This window comes from Schistocerca nitens, chromosome 3 (genome assembly GCF_023898315.1).
Source record: "Schistocerca nitens isolate TAMUIC-IGC-003100 chromosome 3, iqSchNite1.1, whole genome shotgun sequence".
NCBI classification, from domain to species: domain Eukaryota; kingdom Metazoa; phylum Arthropoda; class Insecta; order Orthoptera; family Acrididae; genus Schistocerca; species Schistocerca nitens.
The window spans coordinates 605,220,672-605,238,184 of NC_064616.1; the positions used below are offsets into that span (position 1 = coordinate 605,220,672).

The 17,513-nt window shown below is 38.4% G+C and overlaps 1 protein-coding gene across 1 annotated transcript in view; it reads left to right on the forward strand.

The window, feature by feature from the left end:
• The window catches only part of LOC126248535 (hemicentin-1-like), an 838,517-nt gene that overhangs the window by 778,246 nt on the left and 42,758 nt on the right, over positions 1–17,513 (forward strand). Inside the window, exon 54 of the mRNA XM_049949594.1 lies at positions 1,322–1,518. Coding sequence (XP_049805551.1) covers positions 1,322–1,518 — 197 coding nt within the window. The remainder of the gene's footprint in view (positions 1–1,321; positions 1,519–17,513) is intronic.

Below are 17,513 nucleotides of genomic sequence, written 5' to 3' on the forward strand. Positions count from 1 at the left end.
GTGTGTGATGTCCTTAGGTTAGTTAGGTTTAAGTAGTTCTAAGGTCTAGGGGACTGATGACCACAGCAGTTGAGACCCATAGTGCTCAGAGCCATTTGAACCATTTTGAACTATTTTGTGCCATGTTTTGTTGCCCTTTCTGGCAAGCCATCCTAGGCTTATATTTCAGCAAGTAATGCACACCCACATATGGTGAGAGTTTCTACTGCTTATCTTCATGCTTGCCAAACCCTACCTTGGCCAGCAAGGTTGCCAGATCTCTCCCCAACTGAGAATGTTTGAAGCATTATGGGCAGGGGCCTCCAAGCAGCTCAGAATTTTGATGATCTATCATCCCAGATGGACAGAATTTGACATGATATCCCTCAGGAGGACATCGAAAAATTCTTATCAATCAATGCCAAGCCAAATAACTACTTACCATAAGGGGCAGAGGTGGACCTATGCGTTATTGACTTGCTCGATTTATGAAGCTCTTTCTCTTGAGTAAATCATCCATTTTTTTATTGTAATCATTTGTTTGTTTATATCTTCTCAGTTAGATTAGATGTCCATTTCATTTCAATGGATCCATAGTGATAAGATCCTCCAGGATGTAGAACATGTACACTAGCAAGCCAAAGGTGAACGTTGTAATGTTAGTTTATTCCATTACAAATATGGTAGCAAACATTTTTGAGCACAAAAAGGCATGTTTTCTACAAGAGGTGGCTAACAATGCAATCAAAGCAGGACACAACACATGCCAGCTGTCTCTAATGAGGAATAACTAAAGTAGATCATAAAGATACAAATTCTGATTACCATTTCAGGAGTCTGTAATGATATGAAACATTTCAGTCACACAACAAAATCAGGAAGCCTGATTGCAGAGAAATGTACACTGCTTGGATTCCGAGGGTCTTGCCCAGATAGATGCATGGTAATAATGACAATAGTAATCTTGTTTCTGGCAAGACAGTTTAGCACTTACAGAGGAATAAGTGCAAATAGTGAAACAATATAGCTGACTGAAACTTCACAACAGTTTTATCAGGACTGCAGTGCTGCTGTGTAGTTCTCCTTAAAATTTTAATATATCAGTTAACTTGTTCCTTGATATGATTTGGCACTGCACTTTTCATATTAACTGATTAACTTGAAAAATAATTTTGACATATTGATACTGAGAACCATTCAATGTTTTTTTTTTTTTTTTTTTTTTTTTCAGCTGAATAAACTGTACAGTTGTTTATTCATTAATTTGTGGTATTCTTATGCGTATTCCTGCTGTTAGGATATATGTGATGATATATATTTTCAACAACAATATTGATTTTAGCTACTGCCTGATCTATTGTGATGAACGGCACACATGTAATGAGGGAGCTAAATTAACACAGACCGTTAGCTTCATGGTTTTGACACCAGAGACATCTTCCATACAACCATATCAAGACTTGATGCAGTTTTCTGTTCAAGGTGATAATGGCAAGCAGTTACCTCGTACGAGGTACCGAATTGTTGAAAATGAATTAGGTAAGCAAATTTTAATTTAAGATTACAGTAACAAAAGATCCAAATTTCTTGTAGGTATAACAGCATAAAATTTCAAACTGCAGCAGCAAAGCAAAAGAAACTCTGAGAGAAATTTCAGATAAGTTTGAGTTCTCAGGGTAGCATACTTTCTAAATAATTCTCTCATAATAAAATTGACTTCATTTGAGACAATCTACTTGGAGTCTACTCGAGTAAAGTCCATAAAATCTGTATAATTTGCGACTGCATTTGACATCCTCAAAATAGGTGAAAATACAAGTAACATTTTTCACTTACATCTTTATTATGTTCTTTTTTCTAAATATTTTTTTTTTTTTCCATTTCCTTGACAACATTTTGTGAATTAGGTAGTGACCAGTTGCATGACCGACTAGCTTTTGTTCATATGGTCTCATGGAACTAATGAACTAATTAAATAAAAATTACATTGATTTATATCTGTGAATTTCTCTTCAGTTATGTTGTTCACAAAAAGTTACATGTGATATAAAAAACATTTCAGAATAATGCTGGTACAGGATGCATAAATTACCTAACAATTATCACTACTGAATGAGTTTACAAATGTGAATAGGTGCAACATAATGGAACAACATTACTTAGTAATACAGAGTGACTTTTTTCATGCATCATTATCTCCACCACCACTACATTTATCATAATGCATCCACCGTCTTGAAAGAGTGAGATAAAGACTATTCTTGGAATTAATACTTTTTTCTTTTCTCTAAAGTTTCTACAAATACTTGGTTCTACCCTTCTCTAGTGATCCAAAATAGCAACTCAGTATAAGAGTAAAAGATTTATCAATAGTGAAATCACAATTATATATCTTGAATGATACGACCAATTACATCATGATTCTCATCCTCAAGATAACCTGTTTTAACTATCACATTGAGACTTCATAAATAATTAAGCCTTCAGTATCACGGAGAACAATGTCATTACAAACTGTGCTATTTGCATGATCTTTCTCTTACATGTGGTTGCTATTTCACGTGTTTCAAATTGATTTGCCATTGATTCATGCTCTGGAATATACTTGTTCCACTCTGTGATGTGTGTAATCATGTCACCTTACTCCACGGAAGCTATATTAAAATTACAGGTTTTCACATTTCCATTAACATTACAGAAACCATATTATTACTCAGAGTAACCCAATAGACATACAGCACATAATAACTATTGCCATTCAGTAGTTTAATTACACTCACACAGTCTTTTAGTACCTACTGATAAACTTGTATTCAAAAGTAAGCATATTCAGAAAGTGGAGCATACATCTCAATCAGGATGCTGAAACGTTTATGGGGCAAGAAGGAGCTTAATCACAATACAATTTTCATACAAAAGTGTCCAAAATATGGAATTAGAAGAGTTCTTAAATGGAGGATACATATTTAGAAATGAAACAAAATTGTAAAACCTCTTTCATGAAGGAAAACACAGTTAACAGGAGAAATGGTTAACCCTAGCCACCAAAAATTCTTGTCAGCATCATGGCATACTTTCTATGAGGTGGCTGAAGTTCTCTATTGGTAGCTGATTTATTCCCTTGAAAGGGCTCTAGTGTGTTGTGGATTAATCATCAGTGGATACTGATGTGATACAGTTTACCTGCTCAATGCATTTCTCAAATATTCCATGTGGTCTACCTCTGGATACCTCACTGGGCACTCCATGCAGTGGATATCTTCAGCTTCATACAGTTTATCCAAAAGAACTCTATGAGACAGGTGTATTTCATTTTCTAAGAAGTAGTTTGGACAAACTACACATCTGAAAAGTCAAATTTGTGGCCATAGTACCTTTGGGAATTAACAATGTTCCTTCAACCTGCAATGATGATGGGAATCCTATCCAGCATGTTGCTTCATCACATTGGGTTTTCATTACCACTAATCTGATGTGTTTCCAACATTTTCCTTTGATTGAAATCAAGGAAAATTAGGGTTTGATCTCCTATTGACAATGAAGTCATAAGAGTGGGATCATGTGAGTGTAACGGCTACCACTTTCCCTTCATACGGCGTATCATAGGCATCATTCTCCAATTGAAGTAGGATTCAGTTCTGTTAAGCATGTTTGTGGTCCTGGCTCATTTGCTGAATGCAAAATAAGTGGACCTGCTACTGCACTGCCATGAGTGAGATTCACAGTTTGTCAGAAAACTGCAGTTCTGAGGCAGCTCTGAGCAGTACATAATACTTTTTTTTTGAAAACATCACTGCCTTTTGTAATGGAGTGAAGGTCAGATATTGCTCTTACACTGATCTGTTGTGATTATTTAGTGTGTTTAAGAGTTATTACCAAAGTGTTGAAATAAAACTTTATTCCATATTTAATAATTGCTTTGACTGTGGTAAATGTCTGATCTTAAAAGCATCTGAGAACTTTACTATGCAGAAGATAGGGTGGAACAGAATCTTCATGACAGTTTATAGTAAACTTCTCTGTGAGACTACATTCTACTCACAAGAAAATTGCTAACTTGACTGAGATATTATGAGTCTAATGAGCTGTTCTTTGCCATCTATGAATCACAGACATATTGAGAGCTGGAAGTAGTCCTTCCCTATACAAATAGCAGAATTCAGATGTGTGGGGGGAACATTTCTTATTATCATGATGACTTTCACCTTCTCCTTCTTCCATTTCCTCTTTTTCTCATAATGATTAGCTTTTGGTTCAGATGAACAATAACAAAATAGTACACTGTAACTGTGAATCAGCAGCAGCCTTCAAAGTAATGGCTTTTCTAGTAATCATGTACAGTGCTAATTTCCAGCCATTTGGGTGTAAACAGACCATGGAAGGTACCTTTAATGAATAATATAAGTACTAATAATTAATGATTGATGTTAATTTAGTCTGTAGGTGCATTTCATTTGTGTGGTGTACTATGACTCACTCTTCACACCTGAAGTTCTTTGCTCTTTATGTATAATGAATGAATGCAGAAATGCCATTATCTGCTAACATATGTTATTTAATTTTATATCTCATACTTATTTGATATCTCATACAGAGTGCTACACACTGATCTTGCCAAAAGCCGAGAAGTGATTCTTCTTGGTGTTTTAGCTCACTGGGGCACTCTGGGATGCTCTCTGGGGCACTCGGCGATGCTCTCTGGGGCACTCTGGGGCACTCTGGGATGCTCTCCGTGTCATTGTTTATTTTATTGTTCAGTTTAAAGTTGCGAACCATCCTTATCTATCTTGTGAGATTTTTTTTTAAAAAAAGTATAGGTCTACTTTCATTTAAAAGTCTTATCTCTTAGATCTATTAATTAATTGTTTATTGATTATAATCTATCGATGGGTTGCAGGGGTTCCGACCCCTACATTCATATAAGTATTTAAGAAGAAATTAAAAGAATTTCTGAATGACAACTCCTTCTACTCCATAGAGGAATTTTTAGATATAAATTAAGAAAAAAAATAAAAAAAATATTGAAAAAAATAAAAATAAAAAAGTTGCTATATTAACTTAAGTATGTTGTTAAATTAACTTAATTATGTCATGTATTGGAAAATTTGACTCGTACCACATCATTACGAAATATCGTATTCATGATCCATGGAACTAGTATTAATGTAATCTAATCTAATCTAATCTTACTGACATCTAGCTTGAACTAGTTGACTACTATCAATTTTTTCAATTACTGTCTTGTTTAAACTTTTAATAGTGAGTATCAGTTCCGTGCGTTTTCCTTTTACTGATTTACTCTGTGTGTAGTTCTGTATCCAGATCCAATTCAGTACTATTTGCGGTCAAGAATACCTTAAAAATGTGAAATAAGCAAACTGAACCATTTTTCTGTTGCTTTGCACATTCAAAGATTCCTCTTAGAAGTAAAAGATTCTTCTAATGCAGAAAGCTACTCCAGTGACAGACAGGACTCTCATCTGCAAAAAATAGGCTTCATCATATAAATGTGAAGTTGTCATTGGGAATGCTCATGGTATACCCAGTCCTTGCAATCCTACAACAAACATAGCACACTGACAATTGTGTAGCCTGAAACAAAAATTATTGAACAATTAAACTTACTAAGGGTTTATTCATGTAAAATGTGATATTCAGTTCTTTCATTAAAAGCAACAACAATATGTTGTTATTGCACAAATGAGATGTGCCCAATGGATGCAATGGAAGCATCATTTTTTCATATTTCTACATCTACATAAATACTCCACAAGCCACTTTATAGTGCATGGCAGAGGGTACATCATTCCATTATTACCAATTTTTCTTTTGTGTTGCATCTGTTTTCTGAGCAAGTGAAAAAGTGTGTGTAAATGCTTCTGTGTGCTCCATAATCGCTCTTATTTCTTCTCATGGTCCTTGCACGATGCTGGTGGCAGCATAATGGTCACACAGTAATCTTTGAGTAGAGGGGAAGATGCCATATTTTTTGCTTCTACATGAAATGACAGGAAATTTTGAGATTTTCAAAGCAAGCTTTTCTGTCCTGTAGTAATTTTTTTTTTTTAAACATGCTGGACTACCAGGCACCACACCCCGAAGATCGGGGTACGACAGCAAAACAAATTTGATACTATCACCAATTTACTACATATTTTACTGTCAAGAACTACAAAATAAAAGTTTCTTTTGAAATTACTGACTGTTCTATGGTTGATATTTCCTGTTTTGCAGCACAGCCATTACCCATATCTGCTTCATCTGAGCATGTTTTATGAAGCCACTTCTTACAATGAATTCACTGAATCCAGTCCACGCACAGTCAATTTTTTTTCATAATAGTCTTTTGCACACAACACACTCTTTGTCTTCATCTGTTGTCATTACTTTCCTCCCTCATTTGGTGTTTGGACGACTTTATTTGGTGTCAGTCCTTTTCTGTTGTGCTGCTTTCTAATGTTGTATGATTTCCTGGTCTGTCAACACCAATGCAGTTTTCATCATCATTTATCTGTTGCTTCCAAAACTGGTATTGGTGCTATCTTTTCAAATTAGATGGGATCCCTGCATTAGTTGCAACACTTGCATTAAATGCAATTCCTGCACTTATAGATTCATTAGGAATCTAGGATTCTGCGCTGCCAGACCCACCAAGAATGTGGTATGCTTTCATTAGGATACTTCTCCATAATTTCTAGGCAGAGTCAGCAAATAAATAAGTGTAAAAAAAGTATTATGAATGTCTATTTTACCCCAAAGAAAATGTGGAGCCTTTCCCAGGTAATGGGATGAGACACAAGCTGAAATATGCTTTATAGTATGGCAGCAAATGGGAACTAACTGGATGCACACAGAGTTCAAGACACAGGGTAAATAATAAACAAATGGTTAGATTTGGTAAAAATGTATTTAAATCACTATTATTGTTTTTAAATATATCTGTGATTATTTTACAGCATAAACTTTAATACATGCTACATTTTTTGGGTCCCAAAGATTTAAAATATCAGTTACAATTGTTCCTATCACTTGCCACCCAAGACTGGACTCAAGAAAGTAGTGGACCACTGAATGCTGCACTCTCTTGGCACAGTGAAGTAACAGGAGCTAATAGGCACTGTACCTCCAAGTACTATCTTCTCCCAATGCATTCTACATGTTCTCTAAATTTTCCCAGTCGTGTTTTCCATGAGTTACATCATCTTTCTTCCAAAAATTGCTGTTTGAGTTCCCTAGGTCTTTCTGATACCCTTTTGTTTGGGATATACTGACCTTTTACAATCCTTACAGAGCCTCTCTAAATTCATTTGATTTCCATTGTCATGCCTATTTGATAAGAACTACAAATTTGGATAAACATTTGAGCTAGCAGCACACATTAAGGACCTAGCTAACAAACTGAGCAGATTTGCATTTTCTGTGCAAATATTATCAACTGCAATTGATGTGGACACAAAAAGTAACATACACTCCTGGAAATTGAAATAAAGAACACCGTGAATTCATTGTCCCAGGAAGGGGAAACTTTATTGACACATTCCTGGGGTCAGATACATCACATGATCACACTGACAGAACCACAGGCACATAGACACAGGCAACAGAGCATGCACAATGTCGGCACTAGTACAGTGTATATCCACCTTTCGCAGCAATGCAGGCTGCTATTCTCCCATGGAGACGATCGTAGAGATGCTGGATGTAGTCCTGTGGAACGGCTTGCCATGCCATTTCCACCTGGCGTCTCAGTTGGACCAGCGTTCGTGCTGGACGTGCAGACCGCGTGAGACGACGCTTCATCCAGTCCCAAACATGCTCAATGGGGGACAGATCCGGAGATCTTGCTGGCCAGGGTAGTTGACTTACACCTTCTAGAGCACGTTGGGTGGCACGGGATACATGCGGACGTGCATTGTCCTGTTGGAACAGCAAGTTCCCTTGCCGGTCTAGGAATGGTACAACGATGGGTTCGATGACAGTTTGGATGTACCGTGCACTATTCAGTGTCCCCTCGACGATCACCAGTGGTGTACGGCCAGTGTAGGAGATCGCTCCCCACACCATGATGCCGGGTGTTGGCCCTGTGTGCCTCGGTCGTATGCAGTCCTGATTGTGGCGCTCACCTGCACGGCGCCAAACACGCATATGACCATCATTGGCACCAAGGCGGAAGCGACTCTCATCGCTAAAGACGACACGTCTCCATTCGTCCCTCCATTCACGCCTGTCGCGACACCACTGGAGGCGGGCTGCACGATGTTGGGGCGCGAGCGGAAGACGGCCTAACGGTGTGTGGGACCGTAGCCCAGCTTCATGGAGACGGTTGCGAATGGTCCTCGCCGATACCCCAGGAGCAACAGTGTCCCTAATTTGCTGGGAAGTGGCGGTGCGGTCCCCTACGGCACTGCGTAGGATCCTACGGTCTTGGCGTGCATCCGTGCGTCGCTGCGGTCTGGTCCCAGGTCGACGGGCACGTGCACCTTCCGCCGACCACTGGCGACAACATCGATGTACTGTGGAGACCTCACGCCCCACGTGTTGAGCAATTCGGCGGTACGTCCACCCGGCCTCCCGCATGCCCACTATACGCCCTCGCTCAAAGTCCGTCAACTGCGCATACGGTTCACGTCCACGCTGTCGCGGCATGCTACCAGTGTTAAAGACTGCGATGGAGCTCCGTATGCCACGGCAAACTGGCTGACACTGACGGTGGCGGTGCACAAATGCTGCGCAGCTAGCGCCATTCGACGGCCAACACCGCGGTTCCTGGTGTGTCCGCTGTGCCATGCGTGTGATCATTGCTTGTACAGCCCTCTCGCAGTGTCCGGAGCAAGTATGGTGGGTCTGACACACCGGTGTCAATGTGTTCTTTTTTTCATTTCCAGGAGTGTATTTGTTATGGGTATTATTTGACCTTGATCCAGATTTACGCTAAGCTGCCATTCATTGCATCAAGTGATGAAGTTGTCCAAGTCTTTCTCCAATTCCTTACAACCATCCAACAATGATACTGTCCTGTATCTAACTGCACCATCAGTGAGCAGTCTAATAGTGCTGCTAATTCTGTCTGATACATAATTTAAACAATGGAAAGAACAGCCAGTTATATCAACAATATTATGAAAAGGATAGATTGCCACTCACCATAAAGATGACACGTTATGTACAGGCACTATGAAATGACTGTTACATATTTAGCTTTCAGACAGAGCATTCCTCAGAAAAGAAAACACACACACATTCACATAAGTAAGCACACCTCATGCACTCGTAACTGCTATCTCTGGCCACTCTGGCCAGAGCGGCCGGAGATAGCAGTCATGTGAGTGTGCGGTGTGGTTGCTTGTGTGAATGTGTATGTGTCTCTGTCTGTGTGTGTGTGTGTGTGTGTGTGTGTGTGTGTTTCCTTTTCTGAAGAAGGCTCTGTCTGAAAGCTAAATGATGAACAGTTTTTTCATTGTGCCTATCTGCAACTCAATGTGTCATCTTTATGCTGATAAATCATTTATATAAACATTATAGGTCCTGTTCAGATAGTTAAAAGAGACGAAAATTTAATAGGCATTGGGGGATGGAATTCAATAGAAGGAAAAGGAAAAGAAGGAAAAGTAGTAGGTGAATATGGACTGGGGGTAAAGAATGAAAGAAGAAGGTGCCTTGTAGAATTTTGCACAGAGCATAACTTAATCACAGCTAAAACTTGGTTTAAGAATCATGAAAGAAGGTTGTATATGTCGAAGAGGTCTGGAGACATGGGAAGGTTTCAGGTAGATCATATAATAGTAAGACAGAGATTTAGGAACCAGGTTTTAAATTATAAAACATTCCCAGGGGCAGATGTGGACTCTGACCACAATTTATTGGTTATGAACTGTAGATTGAAACTGAAGAAACTGTGAAAAGGTAGGAATTTAAGAAGATCGAACTTGGATAAACTGAAAGAATTAGAGTTTGTAGAGAGTTTCAGAGAGAGCATTAGGCAACAACTGACAAGAATGGGGGAAAGGAATACAGTAGAAGAAGAATAGGTAGCCTTGAGAGATGAAATAGTGAAGGCAGCAGAGAAACAAGTAGGTAAACAGATGAGGGCTATTAGAAATCCTTGGGTAACAGAAGAGATATTGAATCTAACTGATGAAAGGAGAAAATATAAAAGTGCAGTAAATGAAGCAGGTGAAAAGGGATGCAAACGTCTCAAAATGAGATCAACTGGAAATGCAAAATGACTAAACAGGGGTGGCTGGATGACAAATCTAAGGATGTAGAAACAAATATCACTAGGGGCTAGATAGGTACTGCCTACAGGAAAATTAACGAGACCATTGGAGAAAAGAGAACCGCCTGTATGAATATCAAGAGCTCAGATGGAAAACAAGTCCTAAACAAAGAAAGGAAAGCAGAATGGTGGAAGGAGTTTATAGGGGGTCTAAGAGGACATAGATGAAGATGAAATTGGAGGTATGATACTGCATGAAGAATTTGATAGAGAACTGAAAGACCTAAGTCGGAACAAGGCCCCAGGAGTAACCAGCATTCTATTAGAACTACTGATTGCCTTGGGTGAGCCAGCCATGACAGAACTCTTCCATCTGGTGAGCAAGATGTATCAGATAGGCCAAATACACTTGAACTTAAAAAGCAGAGCATAATAATTCCAATCCTAAAGAAAGCAGGTGTTGACAGGTGTGAAAATTTCTGAACTATCAGTTTAATAAGTCATGGTTGCAAAATACTAACACAAATTATTTACAGACAAATGAAAAAACAGGTTGAAGCCAATATCAGGGAAGATCAGTTTGCATTCCATAGAAATGGTGGAACACACGAGGCAATATTGGCCCTACATCTTATCTTAGAAGATAGGTTAAGGAAAGGCAAACCTACACTTATAGCATTTGTAGACTTAGAGAAAGCTTTTGATAGTGTAGACTGGAATACTCTCTTTCAGATTCTAAAGATGGCAGGAGTAAAATATTGGCAGTGAAAGACTATTTACTAGTTGTACAAAAACCAGATGGCAGTTATAAGAGTCAAAGGGCACAAAAGGACTGCAGTGGTTGAGAAGGAAATGAGACAGAGTTGTATCCTATCCCCGATGTTATTCAATCTGTATATTGAGCAAGCAGTAAAGGAAACAAAAGAAAAATTTGGAGTAGGAATTAAAATCCATGGAGAAGAAATAAAAACTTTGAGGTTTGCCAATGACATTGTAATTCTGTCAGAGACAGCAAAGTAACTGGAACAGCAGCTGAATGGAATGGACATCATTTTCAAAGAAGGATATAAGACAAACATCAACAAAAGCAAAACGAGGATAATGGAATGTAGTCAAATTAAATCATTTGATGCTGAGGGAATTAGATTAGGAAATGAGACTCTTAAAGTAGTAGATGATCTTTGCTATTTGGGGATCAAAATAACTGATGATGGTCAAAGTAGAGAGGATATAAAATGTAGACTTGCAATGGCAAGGAAAGTGCTTCTGAAGAAGAGAAATATGTTAACATCAAGCATAGATTTAAGTGTCAGAAACTCTTTTCTGAAAGTATTTGTATGGAGTGTAGTCATGTACGGAAGTGAAACATGGACGATAAATAGTTTACACAAGAAGAGAATAGAAGCTTTCGAAATGTGGTGCTACAGAAGAATGCTGAAAATTAAATTGGTAAATTATGTACTTAATGAGGAGGTTCTGAACAGAATTGGGGAGAAGTGCAATTTGTGGCATAACTTGACTAGAAGAAGGGAATGGTTGGTAGGACACATTCTGAGGCATCAAGGGATCACCAATTTAGTATTGGAGGGAAGTGTGGAGGGTAAAAATTGTAGAGGGAAACCAAAAGGTGAATACATAGCAGATTTAGAAGGATGTACATTGCAGTAGTTATTGTGAGATGAAGAGGCTTGCACAGGATAGAGTAGCATGGAGAGCTGCATCAAACCAGTCTCTGGGCAGAGACCACAACAACAACAACAACAATAGGTCCTGTTACACTTCCTAGAGGCACACCAAAGGTTAACATTCACCATGCAGTATAATGTACTGAGTACTATTAGTCAAATATTTCTCCAGGCAATCACCTATTTGAAAAGATTCCCCATATATATAATATTACTCTATAACACTGTCTGTTTGATATATTAGCCTTTTTGTAAACAGGATAGACCTGTGCTTTTTTCCAGTCATTTGGGACTATTGACTGCACAAGTAATTCCCAGTAAATATGAGCTAAGAAAGGGGTAACTCCATGGTATATTCAATGTAAACTCTAACTGGTATTCCATCAGGACTGCTGCCTTATTCACTTTAAGTAATTTTAATTGCTTTTCAATACTTGTGGTGCTAACATCATTTTTAAGCCTGTGACTTGATCAAAGATTAGTGCAGTAGTACACTCTCACATGAACACATTTTCAAATGTAAAATTTAAAATTACATCAGACACATCCACAAGAGAATGAATGGAAGGGTGATAACCATTCATTGACAGTACATATTACCAGAATTTCCTAGGATTTTGTGGTCGATCTTTCATCAGTACCTGCCAATGAAAATAATTTCTTTCTGGTCTTTTGAAATAACTGGCTTATCTGCTGCAGCTTTGTCTACTGGGGTCTTAGTGTTTCATAACCTAAAAAAAAACCTCCACTATACAAGGACCAATTTCCAGTGTGTAGTGTGCACAAGACCTATCCAGGGACACTTCACAAGTCTCATCCACAGATCCACAAGAGAATGAATGGAAGGGTGAGATCCATTCATTGACTGTACATATTACCATTTCCTGGTTGATCTTTCACTGGGATATGCCCGTGAAAATTATTATAGGCTCTTTGTGTGGTCTTTCTTACATGTGAATGATTTTCTACTAACTTTTCTATATCAGAAACTCAGCAATCTCTCTCATACAAAGAGTGCAGTGGTTTGTTTTCACAACATTCCACAAATGATACCATTGAACCACTGTGGATTTTTTCCATAGATCAAAAAATCTACAACAGATCTCATCACAGAAGTGGTGAAGACTCTGGTTTTTACCCTCCATCTGGCTCCAGACCAAAGGAGCCCTGATCAGTCTTGAAAACAATGCTGCAAATCAATAGCTGTGCAGAGTTCTCACAGGAGATGCTAGCTGCCTTTATCACTTCTGCCTGTCTCTGACAAGAGCTGAGAATGGTCTGAGGACCCAGACACCAGATATTATTGGTGTAGCATGAGTAATGATGTGGGTACCCTGACGGTGACACTTTCTCACTATCAGCAGAAGAGGCATGGGGCTAGCCTGTAGGCCATTAACAACCTACCATCTTCCTCATAAAACAGCTCCAAATCTGGATATGTCATATCAGTCACCATCCAATGATTGCTTACTCCCAAACAAGGGCTCTCAGTGGAGCCCAGTGGCAAAAAGGCGGGACCAGCAAGCTTCACAGCACATTCACAAAGGGAGACTCCACTTCTTTGCAGAAGCTCTACAAAGCTGGTTGCCAGTGGCCTATGCAGCTGCTACCTGTTTGCGAACAGCAGCCAACTCCTTCATCAAAACCTCGGCAGCCACAATCCCTAACCATATGTAAATGTGAACGAGTTTCTTTCAAGGACAAAAAGAAGTAATGGAATTAAGTGTGGGACAAGGTTATGCCTATGTAAAAAGTAAACCAAGAGCAATGCACAAACTTGAGGTGCTCCTGCTATGGGAGTTACTACATAAGGTGCTGATAGGACCAGGTCAAAGGTACCACAGAAATATATTTAACAGCCAGTGGTTTGGACTGAATGACAGTGACACTAACTGCAGTATTGAAGCATACTGTACATCAAATACACATGAACCTAGCTTCATTTAGTTCAAAACAACATAGAAATTAAAATGCACTACACAATACACACAAAAACTACATAGTGTTGATCATGTAACAGCAGAGGCACTGCTAAAGAGTATTTAATAGTCACTGGTTCAAACTGAACTCCAATCAGATCTTCTCAGACTCATGCAGAATTTGCACTCTTGGGCAAAATGATATAGTTATGAGAGAGACTTAATTGTAATTTGGAAAGGCAGTTTAGAGTCTGAAAAAAAAGGAGGGGAAGCTGTGGCATATGGAAACTTAAAATCATTTCTGAGAGCATGCCCAGCTGTTTCAATTGGACGAAATGCAGATTGTCAGCGTTTGAGGCCTAGTTTCAAACAGAGATTTAATGTAATTATTCAGCATTTCGAATATTCCACAAAATAGAAAAACACAACATTTAAATGCAAGAAAGTCTGTTGATTTTTTGTATCAAAAGGAAAATTTACTTCAGCAAACGGTAATATTACTTTAAGACAAAGTAGGTAGCCAGTATTAAACATTAGGTGGTGAAATTCCAAACACTTCCAAAAAAAGCATTTAACAGTAAAAGAAAGCTGCAATTAGCTAAGAGAAATGATATTTTCTGCCTCAGGGAAGAAAGAGGTGTAAGTTAAGGAAGGTCTGAAAAGGACAGACCACTCGGATCCTATGTTGAGAGGAACCTACCTGTTGTGAGTACAACAGTAGACAAAGATGAAGACAGATGTATTAGGCAGAGAGGGAGGTCAAAAACAGTACATTGGTAACCAAAGCTCCAGCATCAGTTCAGAGATAATAGAAATAAAGGGTGAAAATAAAGGTGGATTAAGAGGAAGTGAAATCAGAAAGGGAACGAGTACTGTTAACCTAAATTATGCCTTATCATATAGATAAGAAAAAGCTTTATTTTTGAAACTGAATGTTTTCTTTGTTTCTACCAAATATCTTTTGCCTATTCATGCTAGGTGTCATCAGTGGTCTATAATGTCAAGAAAATATTTTGTTATATATATCTTGATAGGAGATCTGAAATGATTCTTGGCAGTTCATTTAAATTACTGAACTATTTACAATGACATAATAGTGTGGTTTTTTTTTACTGTAGCACACTGGACATGGTCTTGCTTGCATACTGACTGAGGGAACATGTGAGCTGTATAGAATGAGAGTAGAGTAAGTTTCTGGGGTAGGCATGGACGGAGGGTGGGTGATGGGACACTGTGGCCATGATGTGTGTGTGTGTGTGTGTGTGTGTGTGTGTGTGTGTGTGCGTGCGTCCATGCGTGCGTGCGTGTGTGTTGTTGGCTTTTTATGGTAAGTTATGAATTAGTGAAAATCACGGCATTCTGAGAGAGCTTTTTTTTGTCTTTTAGTATATCTTCATTTTTATTTATGGTCTGTATGGAATATTCTTCCACTAGAGTGAGCATTGCATTTCTTTTGCTATCATGGTGTAATATTTTCATGTCAGTCTTTATGGCAGAGAGATGGTGATTTTATTTTATTGGATTTCTGCATATCCACTTTCAGTGTCCTTATATGCTCTTTGTCCTCACATTAAAATTTCTAGCAGACATATCTGTATATTTGGAGTAACATCTTATTTCATATATTCCTCAACTGCTGTAATTATCTTTCTGTTGTGTCACAGTTTTTAATTTCTTTTCTATTGTTTGGTTTGTTTAGAGGGTTATATATAGAAGTGCATATAGAAGAAGTTCATATAGAAGAACACCTGTATACATTTAAAGGACAGCCCATTGTTAATGTGTAAGCATGAATGGATGAAGTATATATGGTAGACACAAATAAAACATTCAGTTGCAAAAGCTGAAGTTTTATTCATATGTATATGATAAAGGAAAATTGAAATACCAACTGAGGGAAACTGGTGGCAATCCATTACTTTTTCAATTTTAATATTTACTTCTCTCTCTCTTATAAAATTTTCCTGTTTCCTTTTCTTCTTTATTCTTAATTGTTAATTGTGTCCATCATTCCACTACTCATTTCTCTTAATCCATCTTCACTTCAGTGCCGTCTTCCCTGCCAGGATTTAAGCTGGCACAGTGCTTACCAATAGACTATGTTTGACTTGTAAAGTAAAGAGAGATGCCAACAAAATAGGTATTACAGAAGAAATAATATGTGACGGGAATCACTTCAGGCTACTGATAGAAAATGCAAACTATGAAGAAGATGAGCCACAACTTTCACCCAAGAGGGTGTGGACAGATGAGGAGAGATGAACAGTTGGAGAGAAAATGAAGAAGTACTGGGAAGAAAGGAAGAAAAAGAAATACCATAAGTCTTAAGTTTTGTGCGGTCCATAGCTTGCCAAATTCATAAATAAAAATAAAATCACACATCCTTATATACAGGGTGATTATAATTAAAGTTAAACTTTCAAACTGCTGCAGAAATAACACCACTGGTCAGAATGACATCAAATTGCAACAGAATATTATCGGAGAAGGGGGGAAATGTATGGAAGAAGAAAAATAAATGGTTATAAAATGCAGCAGTAGATGGTGTTGTAAGCATCATAATTTAATAGTGGTGCCTAAAGTGTACATTTGACATTCAACAAACTGTACTACTTAGTTGCATGGGTGTACAGGTGTGATACTGTTAGTTACATAAGCCCATCCACCATGGCAAGGTCACATCACATCAGATAGGAACAATCTGTTTTTAATTTTACTGAGGCCAAAAACTGCATAAAAAAGCATCGCTCACATCGGTTTTTAATTGTCCTGAGGCCAAAAACGGCATAAAAAGCATCAATCACATTGGTTTTTAATTGTCCAGAGGTCAAAACCCACTTAAAAAGGATCAGTGAAAATCAAATTGGATAATTAGTTTCTGTGTGACTGGTGCAAAACATGTTCAATATGCTGCCCACCGTTTTCTTCAACAATTTGAAATCAAGAAACAGCATGTTCTACAACTAATCAAAGTGTTTCTGGGATCACGTACAGAATGTGTTGCGGAATGTGTGCCTTCAATGCAGCTAAGTTTGCAATCAGAACACTGAACACAACATCTTTCAGATAGCCCCTCAGCCAGAAGTCACACAGATTAAGATCAGTTGATGGTGACGGCCAGACTGTAGGGAAATGGTGGCTGATAATTCTAGCATTTCCAAAAAGACACTTCAGCAGCTGCTTAACTGGATTTTCAGTGTGCAGAGGTGCACCATCTTGCATAAAAATGATCCCACCCACACGTCCACGCTGTTGGAGAGCTGGAATGATGTGGTTGTGCAAAAGACACTCATAGCGCTTACCAGTGATGGTACAGGTAACAGGACTGGAAGCACCTGTCTCTTTGAAAAAATATGGCTCTATAGATAAATGATGCCATAAACCCACACCACATAGTGATCTTTTCAGGATGAAGTGGTACTTGTTGATTTGCATCTGGATTTTCTTTTGCCTATATTCGACAATTCTGTGTATTGACATATCCTCTCAGATGGAAGTGGAATTTGTCTGTCCACAAAATCTTCCACAGCCAATCATTTCCACTTCCATGCGAGCAAGTAGTTTTAAAGCAAAGGTCTCTCTTGCTGGCAGGTCAACAGAAAGCAACTCATGCACATGGGTAACTTTGAATGGCTAGCAAAGAAGGATGTTTTGTAGGATTTTATGCATAATGCTCATGGGTATGTCCAATGAGCGGGCAATTCTCCGTGCGCT